The 19,628-nt window shown below is 39.5% G+C and overlaps 1 protein-coding gene across 1 annotated transcript; it reads left to right on the top strand.

Moving 5' to 3' along the window:
* The first annotated feature begins 2,308 nt into the window (after positions 1-2,308).
* On the top strand, positions 2,309-17,109 carry LOC144647365 (uncharacterized). Its single transcript, XM_078507168.1, has 7 exons — positions 2,309-2,440; positions 2,691-3,869; positions 4,784-4,909; positions 6,301-6,547; positions 7,444-7,499; positions 7,808-9,949; positions 14,993-17,109. Exons 1-7 carry the CDS (start codon positions 2,401-2,403, stop codon positions 15,850-15,852), a joined length of 4,650 nt encoding a protein of 1,549 aa, XP_078363294.1. The 5' UTR covers positions 2,309-2,400; the 3' UTR covers positions 15,853-17,109.
* Positions 17,110-19,628: the final 2,519 nt, after the last annotated feature.

Genomic DNA, 19,628 nt, shown 5'->3' on the forward strand with positions numbered 1-19,628 from the left:
AAGCTATCGGCAGTAGACAGCTACGAGTGCCAGGCTGTTATGTAGCCCATGTTTGTAAAGAAAGTTCATTGGAACGCACAATGTTTGTCCTCGTCCTACGTGCTAATTTGTTTACACACTGTTTTAAGTTTGAAGTTTTATTTGCTCTCCGCTTGTAGTGCAGTAATGAAGTAAATGACTGATCGGAACACTGCGATTGTTTCTTTTTAGACGCTTTTTTACTTTGCTTTGAGATTATTTACATCTTCAGTCTGTTGATCTTTCAAAATTTCATGCGAGTCCGTCCGTTTTTCGATTAGGCGAAAATTACTCCGGCTTTCTTACACACATGTATTCAATAGTGTGTAAAGCGCATCTAAGGCCCTGACTTATAGTTTTTAGGTTTTTTTTTTTCCATATTTTGTTCGCTTATGTAGTCTCCCTTAGTATATTTTATGTGTACTTCACTTGAATAAAAGAATAATTCGTATAGTACGGTAGATAAACTTGTTTTTATTTATTTGGTATCAGGATGCAGGACGAATTGTCAGAAATAGAGCCTGGTGAATTATCTGCTCAGCTAGAGATTGTACCGCTAATCCGTGTTTTGGTGGCTATTAAGTTTTTGTCGCGTAAAATAAAAATTAAAATTAATTAAATCGTCATTAAATAGTTTAGCAGTTCCCTATTCTTGTTGTGGGTGTTAAATTCCCGTTCAAAAATCCTGTTACCTAAAATAGCTGAATCTTCGTATGTAAATTATTGCTCGACGTTTCCAACTATTTTCCAGTTATTAGAATACTAATCTACTTTGTTATTTAAAGTGAAATAATTTTTATAAAGAAAAGCGCTGAATTAATTTCTATTTTAAGTTCAAGTGTTTTCGCTTTTGGTGTTAACTTGTTATATTGGGTGTTGAGTATATGTCTAATTCAGCTTGATTACGTAGTTGATCCCTTAGTACACAATACCGACCGCGGACTGCATGGTTTCGATTTCAGAAATACTTCTCCGTTTACACAAACACGAAACTCACATCATGACATGTGTACGAGAATATCAAATTATATAACAGATACTATATACCAGTATCACAAACAACAGCAATGTCGTCATCATTATAAATTTGTCAGTTTTTGTTGTTGTTTTGTTCGTTGAAGAGTTTCCAAGATATCGCGAAAGTAAAGTGTCTTTTGTGAAAAAGCGTTTGGTTGATGGTCAGAGTTAAGATATCCACCTGTAGCTATAAGACATCTTACGTGACCTTACGTAACTGACAAGTAAGAATTTTTTTGTTGGCAGTAAAGTCGGGGGCGGTTTCAGGATTTCCTGAGAGGGGAGGCTGTACACCTTTAATAGGTTTCGACGTCATGTGCGCGGATGGCGAGCGTCACGGCGTCATCTTCTATAGGGGTCGGGGAATGTTTTTCCGATTTTGCCATCTAACGGGTGACATCATTGTTCAACCAGAAAACCAATAATTATAATGCATGTTTAAAAGGGACTGCAGTAACAACGACAGTTATTTGTCGTTTTTCTATATGCTTCGTTGATCGAAAAATGTAGCCTGAGGAATTCTTGGATGAGCTATTCCAAAGCCCTTGCATATCTCTCTTCTATTTCGAATCTCTTATAGCTTAGAATAATGCACAGCAATAACAGCGAGATCTGTGAAGCGCTCTTCAGACAGTTTCACGAGCGAAAAGGACCGCTCAGGTTCCGCACTACTGATTAGTGGGGTGTATGTGACGAGGAGAAGATGATGAATTTAGAGAAGCATTCTTGTCACAGGCACCAAGTGCTAAAAGACTGTTCCTTGGAAGTTTCTTCTCTGCTGACTGCCACATAGTTGCCTTCTCCCCAACTTAAAAAAACGATTTTCCCACTACTCAGTTTTCAAGATAGTGCCGAGATGAGATGGACACGCTTTCAGTTAAAGAGTTGCTCGGGAACCGAGGCTATTCCAGTTAATGCCATTATTGAGCAGTGGCAAAATGTACATTATCTTTGCTTAACTTGATAATCAGTCAATTGGTGGAAGTGAAACAACTACGGATAAAATAATTTTATTCTATTATTTTTATGAAAAGTCAAAGAAATAAAAAAGAATGCCACTCTAAGGAGGGAGATCCGCCTCTGAAAGTGAATGAAATCTGAATATCAATATGACCGTAACACAGATTGAATAGCTTTACGCAGTTTTTCCTCGCTAGAAATTGTTTGATAAGCGCCGTGTTGCAAACCACATGACCCGGTGTATTGAAACTAACAGACGATTGTTTTATTCGTCTTTCAAGGAAACGTCTTCCCAAAAAACAAGTTTTGGTGCAACAGTTTGCTTTGTTAAAGAAAACAAGTCAATAGAAAACCAAGAAGCTGCTGCCACAAAATCATCTGACGACGAGTTGAAGACATCCCGCCATGTTTTCCAAGTCACAGGGCAGCTCCAAACCTGATAAAGGTAATCCAGTTATATATATCAGGCCAGAATGGACAAAGGAACTAAGTTTGACTGTTTATTGCTGAAAACTTTGAACTTAGGGAATAACAGTTACAGGTCTATTTAAACAGTAATCTCCGTTTGGACTGTGTACTGACACTGACAGTTCTTGTTAAGACTTTACTCGGCATTTGTTTATCCCCTTGACATTCACACCAGCTCATAAATCGAGCTAAATTCTTCGTAACGCTTTGTGTCTTTGGCCTTGCAGCTCCTTCAAAACAGTCAGTTTTTCCCAGCAGTGGTAACATCCTTAAGAAGAAAGCCCGATCTACCATTTTATCAGTATTAACTAAACGCCAAACACAGGAAAAGCTATTTCTCGGTGAAAAGACTGATGGACGCGAGCAACAAAACAGCACTGTTAGTTCGTTGGAACCAAAATGGTCTTCAGAGGCAATGATAGTCGATCTAGCGTCAACAAAGTCCAAGTCGCAAAGGCCAGGTTCTCAGGTTGAGGATAAAAGCCTGAGTTATCATTTCGAAACATCGAATCAAAATTGGACCTCTCCAAATTCAAACGACCAAGTTTCGATAGTGAAATCGAACGAGCAAAATGACGAATTGTCGTCACGTGTTGTCGATGGTGGGCAAGAGCTTGAAAACTCTCTCGTCGAACAAGCTGGAATGGACATTTTCAAAGAACATACAAAAGGGATTGAACATAGCTCTAGACTGCCTCCTCCAACACTGTATCCAGACAGGGATCGGACGGATCAAAGCACCCAGTCACTTGGCAAGCGAAGGGATTTCGCGCCAAGACACTTGCCTTGTCCAGCACATGCCACGGAAGTTAGCGATGTTTCACATGCCATGGTGGTGTCCATGTCTCCATCTTACACTTGTGTCAAGGATATCACACCAAGCTCGCCCTTGAGTCCAAAGTCCGTGTCTGACTCAGTTAAGGTGTCTATACCTTTCCAAGTTCATGGTCAACAGCAGTCGCCCAGACCAGAGCACCAATCACATGTTTGGTCGTCATCTGTTTCCGTATGTGTGCCATTTCAAGTGACTGAAGACGGTGCGTGTGTCTCAGTTTTACCTTCTTTTGACAACCAGCTTCCGTCGACTTCTTTACTCGCCAAGCAAACAACAGAACAAGTGGCGCGCGCAGATTCAGTTCCCTTTCTTCAAGAACCGCTAAACACACTAAATTCCAATTCCGTGAGCGAGACTGAATCACCCACAGTGGATCGGATCACGGAAAACGCTCATTCTTCCGCTACGAATAAAATGTCATCTTTGGAGCCTTTACTTCCGATGAAAAGTTCTTCGTTCTTGTCTCCGGATGATGGCAAAGGTGTCTCTCAAGATACGACTGATGGAGGACCCACTACCAAGCTTCGTTCCAATTCTACTCCTACAACTGATAAACGAAAGCATTTCAAAGGTAGGTATTGTGTCTTCTTGTATATCTGTTGTTGTGTATATTTATCTTTGTTTTAAAATTATACAAACCAGTTTGATTTTTATTAATAATATGGAGAACAAAAATAAAACCGGTTTAACTAAAATTTTAACCAAAGATAAATTTAAACAACATACCGAGCGAAAGAATAAATAACAGCAAACAAGAACTACTTGCGCATCGTTTATGTGCAGTCAGTGGATAAAAGGACCCGACAGTTGAACGCAGACTGAACACGTCAGCTGCGCCGCTGTACTCAATTGTGTTTAATATGCAGGTATTAATTTTGCAATTTTAGTCAGTTCACGCAAGTTCTCCTTCTTGTTTTTACTTTGTCACACGGATATTTTAGAATCTGTCCAGACTAATCTATGTTATGAAGGACGGCTAAATTCATCAAAAAAATATTTAAAGCCATAATTGCGATTGTTTTTGGCTTTGCCCTTCCAAGTTCACAAGTTTTTTTTAAAATAATTATGTAATTTATACATGATACGCGCTGAAACCTCTTTTAGATAATTGCGTGTTATATTTTAATGACGTTATGACTCTAAAATCAGTCGACCGCGATGTCAAAGAAAAATATATTTGAATAGCGATTATCTTTAATCGTGCTCACGCATTGTGCATTTATGAGATGTCGCGAATAATCGAGAGACTCGACGAATGCTTGTAAGTGTTCAACAGACATAAAGAAGGAAAGGATTAGAGGCTGCGCCGGCAATATCGCGTGACAGATCGGCCCATGATAAAAATGTCAAAGGAAATATGTTCACCGCTTAACATACACGTACAGAAGAATTTGTTGCGACCCACTGCAGAAAACACTCTCAGACGGTGTATTGCTGGTCAATGGATCTAAAATGTGCCTATACAATTTTGCTATCACTCCACAGAAAACCATACCAGGGATAATCAAGTGTCAAAGGAACAGGCGTCAAAAACAATGGGCAAAGAAGCTAGTAAACACAAAACCACAGAAAAACCAGCCAATTCCACTGCTCTGAAAGTCCCAACAGGAGGTAATGTTTCTTATTAACTGCTAAAAGACTAATGTGTTCGCACAACTGATCGAACTACAACGCGATTTACTTCAAGACATTTAGCAAGTTCGTGTTCGTGGCGTTCAACTGCACTGACTTAGACTACTGGCCGGTATTAATCGATTACTTTTAAAATATTTATTTGAAGCTTCAGTTCGATTTCACATTAAGAATATTTTGTAAAAACATGATCAAATGGACGCTTTCAGTGCTGAAAGATTTCCTTTATCAGTGGCAGAACATTAATGGGTAACAGAAAACCCGCAAGTCAATTTGTTTATTCAAGACGTAGACAAAGCTACACGGCCGATTATTGATAACGTGACTTCGTGAAAGCGAAAGAATCTTGAGTGTTAAAACGTCTAGCAGAACACTTTTAGCGGTAATAACGGTGAAAATCTTTGTCGTTTTTTGCTTAATTGTTTGATAGTTTTTTCATTTATTTGATTATCGGTCAGTCAGCGGTCAGAAATTTCGCTATTACAGATGTCTTCTCATCAAATTCTTTTCATGCTTTTCATTCTTATGTCAATAGTGCGTGGACTAAAGCCAAAGTAGTTCTGTTTTTTTAGTCATCTTATTTCGATATTCTGCCGTTTCACTGTAAATCGATGTAGTTTCGCAAATACTTGGCAGAAAAAATCCACTTTGCTGTCCTTGCTTGGTAAGTAATGAAATAACAATTCACTGCAATTATTGTCTTGATCGGTGGACCAATATAGGGCTAGTATGTGTCATAGTTATGGCATCCTTACCAACAATGTGTGTATTTTTTGTTCAATTAGTATACCCCTTAAAGTACAAGAGAATGTCTAAAAGGAAATCTAGTGAACTGTGTCGCTTCGTCTTTAACTTTAGGCTGTGCATGTACAAAACAATGAAACAAATTTGCGTGATACAGTGCAGATGTCAGACGAGAAGGAAGGAAGTCATTTCTTTATATTCCCGTGACATGTCAGATCACGTAAATCTGGTTATTTCTCTAAATGAAAAAATATCGTGTTCAAAAATGGTAGTGGAAGCTGTGAAAGCGAATAAACTTGCTTGTGACTTGATCAGCGTATCAGTTCAGGCGTTTTCCTTTCCATTTCGCTTGCTTTTTCACTCGCCCCAACTCCCTACATTCTGTAGTAACTCGCGGCTGCGCGGACTAAAGGAAAGTTTCTCAGCGATTTTTCACAAGAAGAGGCATTGTTAAGTTAAATCGGCGTGTATCAAAAGTTGTAATTATGTGAACAATTTTAGCAAACATGAGACATATCTAAATCTATTATTTATTTGTTGTATTGATCTTTGAGTAGTTTTATTTCCATTTTTTTTTATTTAATTATTAAATAGGTTAAAAATTTCTCTATATTTTATTTTTTTAGGCAAGCCAAGAGCAAAGTCCTTTAATGCAGGGGATAAAGCTAGACTGACTCCAGGTCCTTCTAAAACTCCGCCAAGTCCTGCTGGGACACCAAAATCAATAACTCCCACGTCTTCACCGAAACTCATGAGACGAAACGCAACACCCAAAGATCTGATCAAGGGTCGCCATTCAACTCGCAAGACAGCCGAGCCGAAAAAACAAGAAAATCACAACAGACCTCATTCAGACCCACTCATCGCTGAAAAGTAGGTCAAGTACAAGTACAAGTCAACTAATTCGTCAAAGCTTCTGCTGAATAATAACAGCATATTACCCGGGTCCCATAGAATGATGTTATTTGGTCGTCGGTTTAAATTTGTGTTGTCACGCAGTGCTCGTGGACACAAATAAGGATTTCAGGACTAGTCTCTATTATCCCACCTTATACTTAGGAGTTGAGCCTGGGCGATACGAGAAAGAGTCCAGGATAGCTTGCATGCGCATGCTCAGAACGCTGTTCCGAGCTGTTTCTTAAGCTGTCACGGTGTTCTTGGTTGAGTTCATGTTGTTGAATTCGTCATTTGAGTGATCAATTTTAATTCCAGCGCGCACGTCAAGACTAAGTAACGCTACACTCCTATGTAGATTCGTTTTCAGCATGTGCATGCAAGTTATCCTGTACTTTCTCTTAGTCTCTATTCTCGCACAGGGGTAATAAAAGTTCAGGGATTGGAGTACATTAATGTTTGTACAGTAAGCAAAAAGGCAAATAGTAAACACTTAATGACTTTTCTCAAGGGAAACAGGAATAACAAAATTAACTGGTTTACCGAGGGATCAGTCATTAAGTGTGTTGCTATATTGCACAGCGAAAACTTAAAACAAAATGGCGGTCGTCGGTCAACATTCGCGGGCAACATTGCACTGTTACCCTGTAACGTCATAGATTTTAAAATGTTGCCCGCTCAGAGAATTTTGGCTGGAAACAGTTTTTATTGTTTGATGTCAGGTGATCTCGAATCAGCCAATAAGAGCGCGCGCTGTCGGGAAAAAATTTCTAGAAATAACAACAATAATAATAATAGCGGTAATAACAATAGTCTATATACCTCGTCTGCCCAATGTACAATTATTAATTTCAAGTTTGTCTTGGGTCTTTTAGGATACATGGAAATAAGAAGCTCTCGGGAGTTGCCGCAAATGATGCGTCTACAACAGGTACGCATGAATAAATAAATAAAAAAAACAAGCAATAGGCCATTCCGAGTTACCCTTTGCCTCTGTTTCAAAACGAGTCTACGTGCGAAACCATTCAAATGAAAATGAGTTTGATTTGCATGAAAATGGACCTGTAGGCGAAACTCATTTTCATATGACTTGTTTCGCACGTAGACTCGTTTTGAAACAGAGGCAGAGGGTAACTCGGTAATGACCTATTGCAGACAAACAATTGCAGACATCTCACATTTTCTTAAGGGAAAGCAAACCTTGGTCAAGCTCAGTACGCGTTTTGTTATTGTTAACAGGGAAAGCAAAGCCTGACTTAGAAGCAATAAAAAGTAAAGTTAAAGACCTTGAGGGCGAAAATCGTGAACTGAAGGAGAAAATACAAGGCATGGAACATCGACTGGCCGTTGTACCACTCTTGGAAAAGGAAAAACTTCATTTACAAAAGCAGTTCAATGAACTTGTCCAGGAAAACGAGAGAAAGTCAGCTGAATTGCAATCTTTAAATTTGGAATCGGAAAAGCAAAGGGAAGAAAAAAATGAACTCCAGATTAAACACGAGGGATTGATGATAGCCATGGGAAACAGCAGAAAAGAACTTGAAGAGCTCAAAAACCAAAACCACTCACTCGAGGAATCGAAATCTACTCTGGTGCGAGAAAACGAAGAAAAAATTCAATCAATTTCAAAATACCTCGAGGACATTGAAAACTTGACAACTTCGAATACGGTGTTGGTAGTGCAAGAGAGTCGATCAAGGAGTACTATTTCAACACTATTACAAGGCTTGCAATCGTTAAAAGATTCTGTTGTAAAGTTAAAAGACGAAAACAAATGTTTACAATCGCAGATTATTGAAAACGGAAGTAAACTCGTTGGGAGAATGAGAAACTGTGTCAATGGTTTGGAAAGAGTTATTGATGGTTTGGAAAAAGAAAAAACTTGCAAAGTTGAGAAAGAAACACAAGTATCCAACAACATGGAGACGCTTGACAAAGAAACGCAGTGCGATGAGTTATGGTCAGTACACTTAGAGGAGCTTGAAGAAAGCAAACACTCATTGGAGCTTTTAAAAAGAAGAATAGATGAACTTGAAAACCCGAAAGAAACAAATGAATTGTCCGCCACGCCAGACTTAGCGAATGAACTAGATAAGCCTGAACAATGTTTGGGATGCGCCAGCCTTGAAGAGCAATTAATATCTTTAAAATCCAATTTGGAAACGTTTAAGTCTTCTTTGCAGAAATCAGAAAGCGATCGAGATGAAGCTGTCGAGGAAAGGAACGAGTTGAGACGCGAAGCAAAGTATCTCAAGTATGTCCTTTCTTACCGGGAAGATGTGCAGTGTTTACAAATGTCAAAACAACAGACCAAAGAGCTGGAGAAAATGGAGACTAACCTTGTAGAAGCAGAGAAAAAAGTAATCGATTTGGAAGGAGAAGTTGGAAGACTTCATGAAGAAAAGCAAACTCTATTGCTGAGCATTTTAAATCTTCATTCTGGCCACGAAGTGGAAGATGTCAAAGAGGAAGACGAAGAAGAAGAAAATATGGCGAGCGAAGAGTCTGAAAATAACGATGAAAATCAAGATAAAGGAGACATGAGTGAAGATTCTCGCACTCCCGACTCCATTTCTCGCAGAGAACAACTCAAATTTCGATTTCAGTTATCTTTGTCCGAGTCGGAGTACAGTTATAGCTCAGAACAACGAACGGAAGGCGAAGAAGAAAGCGAGAGTGAAGAAGAAGAGATGGAGAAAGAGATCACCGCCCAAGCTGGAGTGCATATAAAGAAAATTAAAACTGAGAACAAACAGCTTAAAACACGATTGAATGAAGCAACTGAAGAGAAAGAGGAGTTGTTATCAAGTCTTGATACGTTGTGCGAAGATTTCGATTCGCTCAAGGCAAACTTTGATAAACTTGAAGAAGAGCACGCTGTGTTGTCAAAGAGATCCAAGCACGATAAAGAAACCTTGCTTGCCCGGCTTACGGAGGTTGAAATCGATAGAGAAAATATGAGGGATTCCCTTAGGCAAGTTCAAGACGAGAAGCTAGCGCTTTTGAATTGTCTTGAGATGAGAAACCCTGAACCGATGGCACCACTATCTCCACTGACACAGCTAGATCTTGACAAAATCATTGCGCGTGCCCAGTCGTTCACACGAGAGGAAAACAAATCGAATGAACCAACATCGAACGAGGAAGAATCTGAAGCTTCGTCGTCATCAGATGCCGAAGATGAGCAGAAAAACAAACTCCAGTCTAATGAGAAGGCCGTGCTACAAACAACTCCAAACAATCGCGTCGGGCTGGAGAGTCAAACAGAAGTGACGCCATCTGCTGCTGAGGATAGAGACCTCGCAATTATAGTGGCATCTATTGAAAACGACCTTGGAAAACTCAAAGAACGCCTAAATAAAAGAGGCGGTGATGCGTCTGGTAAGTCATCTACAACGCACGAACTTTTAAGGTAGACTGTGAAAACTTCCTCTGTTGACTGAAGCTTTTTTGGGATATCTGAGAATCTAAATCTGAAAGAAGACAAAACTAATTAACAATTAGACTACGAGCCCAAGTTTCTATGAGCAAATAGTCGAGGCGCAGCCGAGTTGACTATCGCTCATAGAAAACGAGGGCAGTATCTTTGTTTTAGTAGAAACTCTAAAGGATTGCAGTCCAAACCTACAATATTGTGACTGAAGACAAAAATCAAGAAAATTACCGCTTAAAGAGCACGCGAGCGCGGACTGTTTTCATCGGCGAGAAATCAGTGGGAGAACCAATCAGATTCGCGGATTTCCATTAGAACACAGCTGAGTTTCTACTAATTGGCGATAGAGTCGCTTTTCACAGTCTGCTGTTAAGTTGTTGTTATTGTTATTAATTAGTAATTAACAAATCGACCACATTTTTTCATGGTCTACTTAACAATTAGACTACGAGTCCAAGTTTTCTATGAGCGAATAGTCAACGAGGCGCAGAAACTCTTAAAGGATTGCAGTCCAAAAATGAAGAAATTTTAATATTCAAATGAGCAACGAGCGCGCGATCGTTTTCTATTTTAACAATAGAGTGTTACTGTCGAGGAACTATCGGCTGATAGTTGCCCCGCGGAAATTTGATGTTCTTAGTATACGTAATTGGACTACATGCTGTCCAATTTGGAAATAATTTGATGATAAAAATTCCGAGGGCAGCCAAAATTGGACGAGGCCGTAGGCCGAGTCCAATTTGGCTGTCAGAGGAATTTTTTGAATCTAATTATTTCCAAAATTGGACAAGCATGTAGTCCGGTTACATATTAATTATATAGCTTGTAGTGCAGTCTGGAAAACATGTATGTTACGCCGAAGATCTTCGGCGTGGAGCGTATTTCATAGGGATTAGTCAATCCAGCATAAACAATAAACTTATGTCCAGAACGGGAAAAGCAATCAACAATAGTAGGCATAACACAGCACATGCAACTCGCCCAAAGCATTGTCTTCGCAAATAAAACTTAAACAAAACAGTGCAATTTTATTCACCTGAGTTTGCGAAGCTTGCTACAAAGTAAGTGAAAGCACTGCATCAATCAATTAAAGTCGTAAACAAAGTGTCCGAAGAGCTTTACAACTTCTTGAATCTGACATACTCCTTTCCACTATATCGTTCGTACTTCATCGCCGTCTTTTCTTTTCGAATTTCAGCAAAAAACGACAAAGAATTGCATCTAGCTCATGGCGATGAATATCTGACAAATTTCTTGCTTCGCTTCGCTGCACTTACGTTCACCCAAGTTTTGTACTATTGGAGGTGTTTTGCTCTTGGTTTTTGCTTCTTAGTGTAGCTAGCTCCTCTTCTGACAACGTAGAAAATTTCTCTTTGTTGTTACTATTGCTGAAAAGCTCAAAAGGAATAGAAAAACGTAGCAAACTTGCCTTATAAAATTCCGCCATTGTCGACTAAAACAGGAAAAGTTTACAGGGCTGACGCTATGCTTTGTGCTAATTGGCTAATATCCGTCACATTTGTTTTTTCTTCGATTTGATTGGCTGAGACGAAACTGTCCAATTTTTCTTAAATTGGACAGATTGTGAATTGTACCTGAAAGTCCTAATTGAAACTATCCAAATTTAATCCCAAATTGGACAGTTCCCAGAAATTAAGGAAAAATAGCTCCGCTGACAATATAGGATTTACTGACGGCTATATAATTAAAACAAATAATTATTAGCCCGAGAAGCGAAGCTTCGAGGGCTAATATGCTAGTTTGTTATACTTATAGTTCACCACTAAATTTTCTCCGATTCTGATTGGTTTAAATTGAACACGTGACGCGATAGTGCCCGTCCGCCGGAGGGCACTATCAGCCCTTATAGTTCACCACTAAATTTTATTCCCTTCTGATTGGTTTAAATTGAGTACATCAACATGTATATTGCCCTCCCGTGAAAAATGCCCGGATCGATAGTGCCCGCCCGTGACTGTTTTTTGTAAACAAGCTGCCTGCAACAAAAAACCCAACCAAATTCACTGCATTCAGTGGGTTTCTCGTCTGGTTTTGTTTCGTTTGTTAAATTTCGGCTTTCAATTGAGTTTTTCATCCTCAAAAGTAAAAAATTCAAGATGCTTGTTGTGTATGTGCGCGCGGAAGAAAATTTAGTGGTGAACAATAAAGACAATAGAGTGTCTAGCATATTTGCCCTCGAAGCTTCGCTTCTCGGGCTAATATTTGTTTTAAGAACATCAAATTTCCGCGGGGCAACTATCAGACCGATAGTTCCTCGACAAAAACACTCTATTAGGGCTGATAGTATTTAAGTATTTAACAAAAGTATTTAACAAAAGCGACGACTTTGCCGAAACTTTGCCGGTGGGACGTAAAGATTCCGGTCCGACAAATAAAAACGACCATAATACAAAAGAAGATGAACAAATATTCAAAGAATAACAATTTTAATTGCCTTTTCCTCTCTCGTTGAGTGTGTCTATCGCTTGAAGCGAGCAAGACCTTTTTCTTTCTGAACTGAAGATCTTGTTAGCGCTCGTTCACTGAACATCAACAGTCCGCTGCCGATTCGCTATCACTGTTTTCTAAGTTAGAACAAAAATTCAAAAGCCTTTTCAATTTTCTTTCGACAGATTACCTAAGTAGAAGTCCAATCCTGAATTGCGAAAACAAATGCGTACTCTGATTCAAACAAAACGGGATGAAATTCGCTTTCATTCAAACGTACACATCTTTTAGCCCGCGCGTGTGCGTGGCGTGATCTGACGTCACTTTCATGTTCTATTTAACAAATAGATTTCATTTTGCCGTGCGTCTGTTCAGTAATAGATCACAGATGACGTCAAAATGTGGTATGAACAGTTAAATGCTTCGAAAGGTGAACGATGCTTGGCGTATTGTTTTTCACTGAAGATTTGTAATTAAGCTGAACTTTTTTGCTTTGTTGTGGCCCCGAAAGTTTGAAAAACTTTGCCGACAACTCTGATCTGGACTATGAACTCTGATCACGCGCGCGAGTCACACCACCGCGTGACGTCATCCATGTGTCTGTACTCTGATAGATCATAAAAAGTAAGAACCAATCAAAATGCGCGTAGAATTCAGGTTATTATATAAAAGAAAATAATGCACGCTTGAGGTCTATAAAAGCTGCTAGTGGATGCCCGAGCCGTCAGCCGAGGGCATTCAGCTGCTTTTCTAGACCTCAAAAGTGCATTATTTTCTTATAGGACATAGGAAAACCATCTTCTAGTGGGTTTAGAATATAGCATTAAAAAGAGCACAGAACTTACAAGACTCGCGGCCGCTCACGGCATTTTACAAACGCACGCAACATTGGTGAAAGTGAAAGTTTAGTTTATTGTTTTCTTTGGCGGCTTCTTTATAAATAAACCAAGATACCATTTCATTCATATTTCCTATTTATATAGTCCTTTCTCCAACTACCAAAAGATTCTCACAAAGCCGACAAATCTAGTAGACATTTTTACGCATTCAAGTGTGGTTAAGCCTACTTCAATTTCATTCAAATGAAAAATTTTCATGCGTTCGTTTCGCAGCAAGTTTTTCAAATTCGCCTCTTACTCGATTTAAAAAGAACAAAAGTGGAGTGTTCTGTCTTCAGATTGTGGCTAAAAAAGGTTTCTTACCTCAAAGCGTTTCTAGAGTCCGGCTTGTTTTGCTAAATAATTTCCAATCAATTTCGGGCAGTTCACGGCAAAATAGTGGCGTATACAACTCCAAAGAAAAACAACAAATTTCAACGATTCTTTCTTCATCTGTCGCTTCCTGTGGCAGTCTTACTTCCATTCAAGCAGGTAAAACGTTTCTGATAAAAACTCGCTGCTTTAAAGCATCATTTAAACAACAAAAGAAGAGAATAGATGCGAAGTCGACGAAGTCGTTCAGCGAAATTCGACAAACAATTCGCACATCCGGGGTACCGGGCTTCTATAGTTTTCAGCTATGTTCTATTAAAAATAATGCCCGCTAGAATTCCATCGCGCGTATACAGCGGCTATATTCTAAACTCTCATCGACCATAACTTTGGACCAATCAGCGCACGAGAATTCTCTCGGTTATGGTATAAAACATTTTGTTTTTACAGTGTCTCGATTATCATTAACTTTCTTCACATACTCGCGTTAAAAATATCAATACCTCTTTGTTTTTAACAACAAACTTTCGTCTGTCAAGGCCCTAAAATGCACCCATTTAGGAGCCAAACGTATGCATTTGATAACGGAGGTCCCTTCTGCACGCACAAGCGGAGCCCCAGACATTTAGTAAACCCTTCGAGCTGCAAAATTTCGGTTGTCACTTGATTGTTTATTTTAGTTATCAGTTCTTTAACAACAGGGGTATCAGAGAAAGCGGGTAAAGTAGAGTAAAGTAGGGAAATATCCTAGTGAAACAAAAGAGGAAATAACCCAAAAGTATGGAAAATGAGCCTTTAATTAATACTCTAAGCCGTTTTCTGTGCAACTTGCCTCGCAGTTTTATTCATTGATTTGGTCGTTCGTTCGTTCGTTTATTCTGGCACCACTGCAAGCCGGACAGGTTGCACAAAGAATTGCTTAGTGTAATCCCCCAAAATAGTTGCGAACCTTCTTCTTGTAATGTCTGCTGCAACGAAAAAGTTGTGAGACGTTCATTTCAGAGTAAAACTATAAAACTATGCAACTTGCGTCTCAACGAATTGCGATACAAGTTAATAATAATAATAATAAAACTTTATTTAAACTCGAATTAAGAGTAGCTTAACAAGCTAATATTTCCGAGAACGAAAAAGATAACAACAAATTAAAATAAATATTACTATTGAAATTTGAAAGTTGCATGACAGAAAGTCAGCGCTTTTATAAAATCAAATCTGGTTAGTTTTGCACCATTCTTACATACCCTGCGAATGCAGACGAATCGAAAGAAAGTGAAAAATAGGTAGAAATCCTTATTGTACCAGAGCTCATCCATATATTTTTAATCGTAGACGATGTGCAAGATGACAACACTGGAACAGGCGTTGAATCCAGGCTCCGGAAACCTCCTCCCGGCGAGCGTATTCTCAAGCGACAAGCGTCGACTGTTAAATCGAATCTGGATCGAATATGTAGAGAGAAACAACATCTGGAAGATGAAGTAGAATCGCTGCGCCGATACCTACTCAAAAGAAGAGACTCTGCAATGGAAGTCAGGAAGAGACGGTCCCATGGGAGTCTCAACAGGGCGGCGTCGGAAGTGGAGAATCACTTGGAAGGAATCAAGACCTTACAAGCCTTGCTCGGAAAATCCGACGAACAACTCCGAAAGTCGAATGAAATAATTTCTCGACTCGAAGCAGTCAACGATGACACTGAAGAGAAACTTCGAGATTCTGAACTTCTTAAAGTTGACATGCGCCGCGCTGTTCAGATAGCAAACAACTTCGCCATGGAGGAGCAAGAGAAAGCAGAAAAGTTAATGTTACAGAATGAAGAGTTGATGAAAACGATTGAGATGCTTAAAGGTACGCATGGCAAGGAAAAGCCAACAGCGAAAGGAAAATCTAAATTTCAGTTGACAGAAGCGAAAGGTTTCAATCGCAGTGTAAGCGAAGACGACGGATTATACGCCGATGACGAGAGTACTTTCACAACGGAAGGTGAATCGGATTTCTATTCTTCCCGCCACTCGAGTATCGCAAGTGAATCCGATTTTGTCACAAGCCCCACATCTTATGAAGACAAACTCGACAGCTTGATTGTACCATCAGAAAGTACAACTAAGAATGGAGATACCGAGACTGAAGGTACGAGCCAACACAGTTCTACAGCCGACACATCAGATGTGACTGACGATGAACTGGAATAACGCGAAACGAAAAACAGTTTCTATATTTAGTAGCTGAAATGATAAGTTAAATTATGTATGACACGTAAGCTACTCTTGTAACAGCTGGGATTGAGGAAGTCCCTCGTGTCTTGCTAATATTTAGCTTAAAAGATTATTCAAGTTTCATGTCTTTAAAAAGGAAGACACTTATCAAATCATTTTACCCGTCCCCCTGTTCTCACGGGGGAAGTGGTCGCACCAAACATGGTGCTTATTAAAAATCAAAGGAAGGTACAGCAGCAATATTTTTCAAAATTTTCGCAGTAAAACGCGAAGATCAAGTCAATCGTGCGCTGAGTCTTTCGATTGACCGTGAAAACTGTTTTTTGTTACAAAATTGGAGCCTATTTACCGTAGCAGTCAGCTTCGCTGCTTCTTGCAAAAAATTGATAGGTTGAAAAAGACTCAATGTCTTTAGTGAACCTAATGACAAAAAAATCAATAACAGGAAATAGAATCCTGGATTTAACTTGGTTTTAAATTTAACTCGAACTTCTGGTTTTGTTTTGAATGTTCAAGTCGCACATCCTAAGTGAACAACGTTAATGTAAATAACTTCACAGCTTTTTAACAGGTCGAAGCTTAGTTTTGTAACTTACGAAAATGACATTCGTAACATAGTTAGTAGAGGGGACTGGTTATGAAACCCGCCGAACTTCAAAGAAATAACTCTTTGTTATGGTTTTTGCGCGGTCACGTGACATTGACATCGACTGCCTCGTCCCCAGGCGCCGATTGGCCAGACGTTGAAGCAGTAAGGCGGGAAAACAGGAAGCCCACAACGCCAAGCGAACCGTGCACGACCAAGGACGAGGACGCCTCGGGACGAGGCAGTCCGTTCGAAGCGTGGTTGAATCAAGTTTGATAGTTGGCTTGTTCTGGTTGAAAATGGGTCAAAAACCGCATTTTTTTACAAGATAAAAGATCGTAGATTGCAATACCCAACTCCTCTACTAACTAAGTTCGTAACGAACAGATACCAAACTTTCAGGATTTTTGTTTGTCTTCTCAGATACCAGCTCAGTTTAGTCAATTCTACGGGAGTGTAATCTTAAGACATAAAGTGACTTTGTTGCAGTTGGCCCTCGAAGCTTATTCTAACCATTAACTTATTCATGAATAAGGACAATGCTATTGGTATTATTTGAACATTCAGTCATATATCAGCAGCCAGACGTGCTTTCAACGATGTATATATCGTTATTAAAAAGTCTCAAAAAAGATTTAAAATTTAAATGATGGAATGTTGATTTTAAGGGCAATTGAAACAATTTTTTTTGTGTAGTCAATATTGTTTCACGAGTGGTTTGGAAGATTATTCTTCGTAGCCGTCTTCTTTGACCGTTTACTCGCAGTCCAGGGAAGACGGCTGGGAAGGGGCCCGGTCCCTCTCTCCTCCGCAGAGGTTCCCGATGGGGCGTTCGTTGTAAAAATCCCCTGGGCAAGGTGAGTGCAGGCGCAAAAGATCGAGATCCACTTCGCGGCCGCTCTCGCCGTTTTTTTTCGCCTGCACTCTTTTCGTACAGCGGACTCTCCCCACCGAAAACCACTTTGAGGAGCCTCTGCGGAGGAGAGAGGCCCGGTCCCCCTCCTTATTTTCAGGCCAAACCAAGGCCTGTAGGGCTGAGAAAAATTATTTTTGAGAGCGGGCCCCCCTCTTATCCAGTCAGGATAATCGGGGCTCCCACTTACCTGAAGGTCTGGATTCGCCACTGTTTTGTACCATATCACCTCTCGCGCTCTGAAACTTTTCCTTTCCTATTTCTGTAAAAGTGAGTTCCTGGAGCTGCACACTTAATTTATTAAATACAGCTACAGATGTAGATCAAGAGAGGATCATTTTCTCTTGTGTAGATGTATGAGATTTTTAAAGAAATGTTTCTTTCCAGGAATTTAAAGCTGATTTCCAGTCCGTACTGCGCAGACTCAGGGTTTCTTTTCATTTTTGTTTTGAATTCGTTGAAACGTTACACTTCGGTGATAGTGTACAGTATGTGGTCCTTGGTCCGTGAGGTCCTTGGTCCGCGACTTTTTCGAATATGATTTAATATTTCCTCGATATCTAAACTTCGGCAAAAAATGAATGTTTCCAATGATTCTTTGACTATTCTTCTTTGGTATGTTAAATTTTCAGCTTTTTTACTGTCAGTTACGATGCGAAATTCACGCTTGTCAACAGACAGGTAAATTTGCCTTTCTTGAAATTTCAACTTTTCGCGAGTCCGTTAATTACATGGTCGCGTTTACTAAGCTAGTGCATAGATAAAACGCAACGGGATAACGTGTTTTTTTTGGAGAACAGGTTAATATATCAATAGATTTCAGAATCTGCGAAGAAATTTGCTGCAGAGTTGCAAATTTTCGGTTTAGCGACTAATAAAAGTTATAAACAATTTTCGCATATGGGTCCTTGGTCCGTGACTTTTGACTGTGAATTAAAAAAGTGTTCTAAAACAACGATCATTCAGAAAAATATTAAGTACTGGGTGCACGCATTGGTGCTACGGCATTTATCCTCGCTTCAAATGTTTCAAAATTAAATTGGAGAGTTATAAAGAGAAGAAATTAAGACGCGGGTTTCGTTGGAGACTTCGGTCTGAAAGAAATCTGAAGAATTATACTGGTTGTTTTATACTCGCACCTAACAACGACTTCCAGCAAGACTGAAGCTTAAAAATGTCAAAAATAGAAAAGAATAACTTAAATATTGCTAAAACATTGCAACTTTTTTAAAAATTATTGCGATTTACAGTAATTTTCACTTTGTTTACGTGACTCGCGGATAAAGGACCACAACCGCGGACCAAGGGCCAGCGAACACGATCACCTTTTTTCGAATTACAAGAAAAATACTTCATAAGGAAAGTTGCCACTCTGGAATTAACTCGAGAATCATAAAAGCTATCTTCAGGGAAAATTTCAGCCGATAATGTTTTGATTCAGGTAAGATATTCAAGTTTATCACTTTTATTCGCGGACCAAGGACCACATACTGTACATGAAGTTTTTTAGTTCGCCATTACGGATCGTTTCGTTCAAGAATTCCCGATGAGCTAAAACGTCCGTTTGAAATACCGTCGAGCTTCTTTTACTCGTTATTATTGTTTTGCAAGGATATCTGGCGTTAATAATGAAGAAAAAGGTAAGTTTTGTACCGGAATTTTTATTTTTGCTAGTAAACATTCTTCTGTTTGTGAGACTCACAAACATTGCAGGCGGAGATTGCGCAGTACGGACTGGAAATCATCTTTAAGTACTCCTAGATTTTGTATCTCACTAAAGCCCTTGTCCATTCCATAATTTTAATTGGCGACTGTAGTACATTTTTACCTGAGTTTGTACTTTCTTATTTCCAGTAACTTTCTATTTCCTAAACTGTAAACTGAACACCGTACTCTTCATTGTTTTTTGGCTTCATGGTTCCTGCATCGTTCTAGGATTGAGGTGGCTCCTTTTTTACGATCGCTTGTCGCACGCAAAGGAAAAAATGTCATTCTCGACCCCAACCTGCACTTTACTGACTGCACAGGATACTGAGCTCTGGGACCCCAGCACCAGCTAGCCAAATTAAGGTTAGTTATTATATTGCCTTCGCAGCAATTTAATCTCCAGCCTAAAGTTCGTTAATTGGTCAGCGGTGAGTCGCCGGGATGAACTCTGGGGTAATGGAATTATCTACCCACAGAATCCTGGGAATTCGTTTTTACTGCGCTTCGGAAGTCAAATCTACCAAAACAAGAGGGAATCGACAATTT

Source organism: Oculina patagonica, chromosome 3 (genome assembly GCF_052425735.1).
Source record: "Oculina patagonica isolate OP01 chromosome 3, crgOcupat, whole genome shotgun sequence".
NCBI classification, from domain to species: Eukaryota; Metazoa; Cnidaria; class Anthozoa; order Scleractinia; family Oculinidae; genus Oculina; species Oculina patagonica.

Coding starts and splice junctions, on each gene's coding strand:
- LOC144647365 (XM_078507168.1), top strand. CDS start 2,401: ATGTTTTCCAAGTCACAGGGCAGCTCCAAACCTGATAAAG. Junction 3,870..4,783: donor TAAACGAAAGCATTTCAAAG/GTAGGTATTGTG, acceptor ATCACTCCACAG/AAAACCATACCAGGGATAAT. Junction 9,950..14,992: donor AAGAGGCGGTGATGCGTCTG/GTAAGTCATCTA, acceptor TTTTAATCGTAG/ACGATGTGCAAGATGACAAC.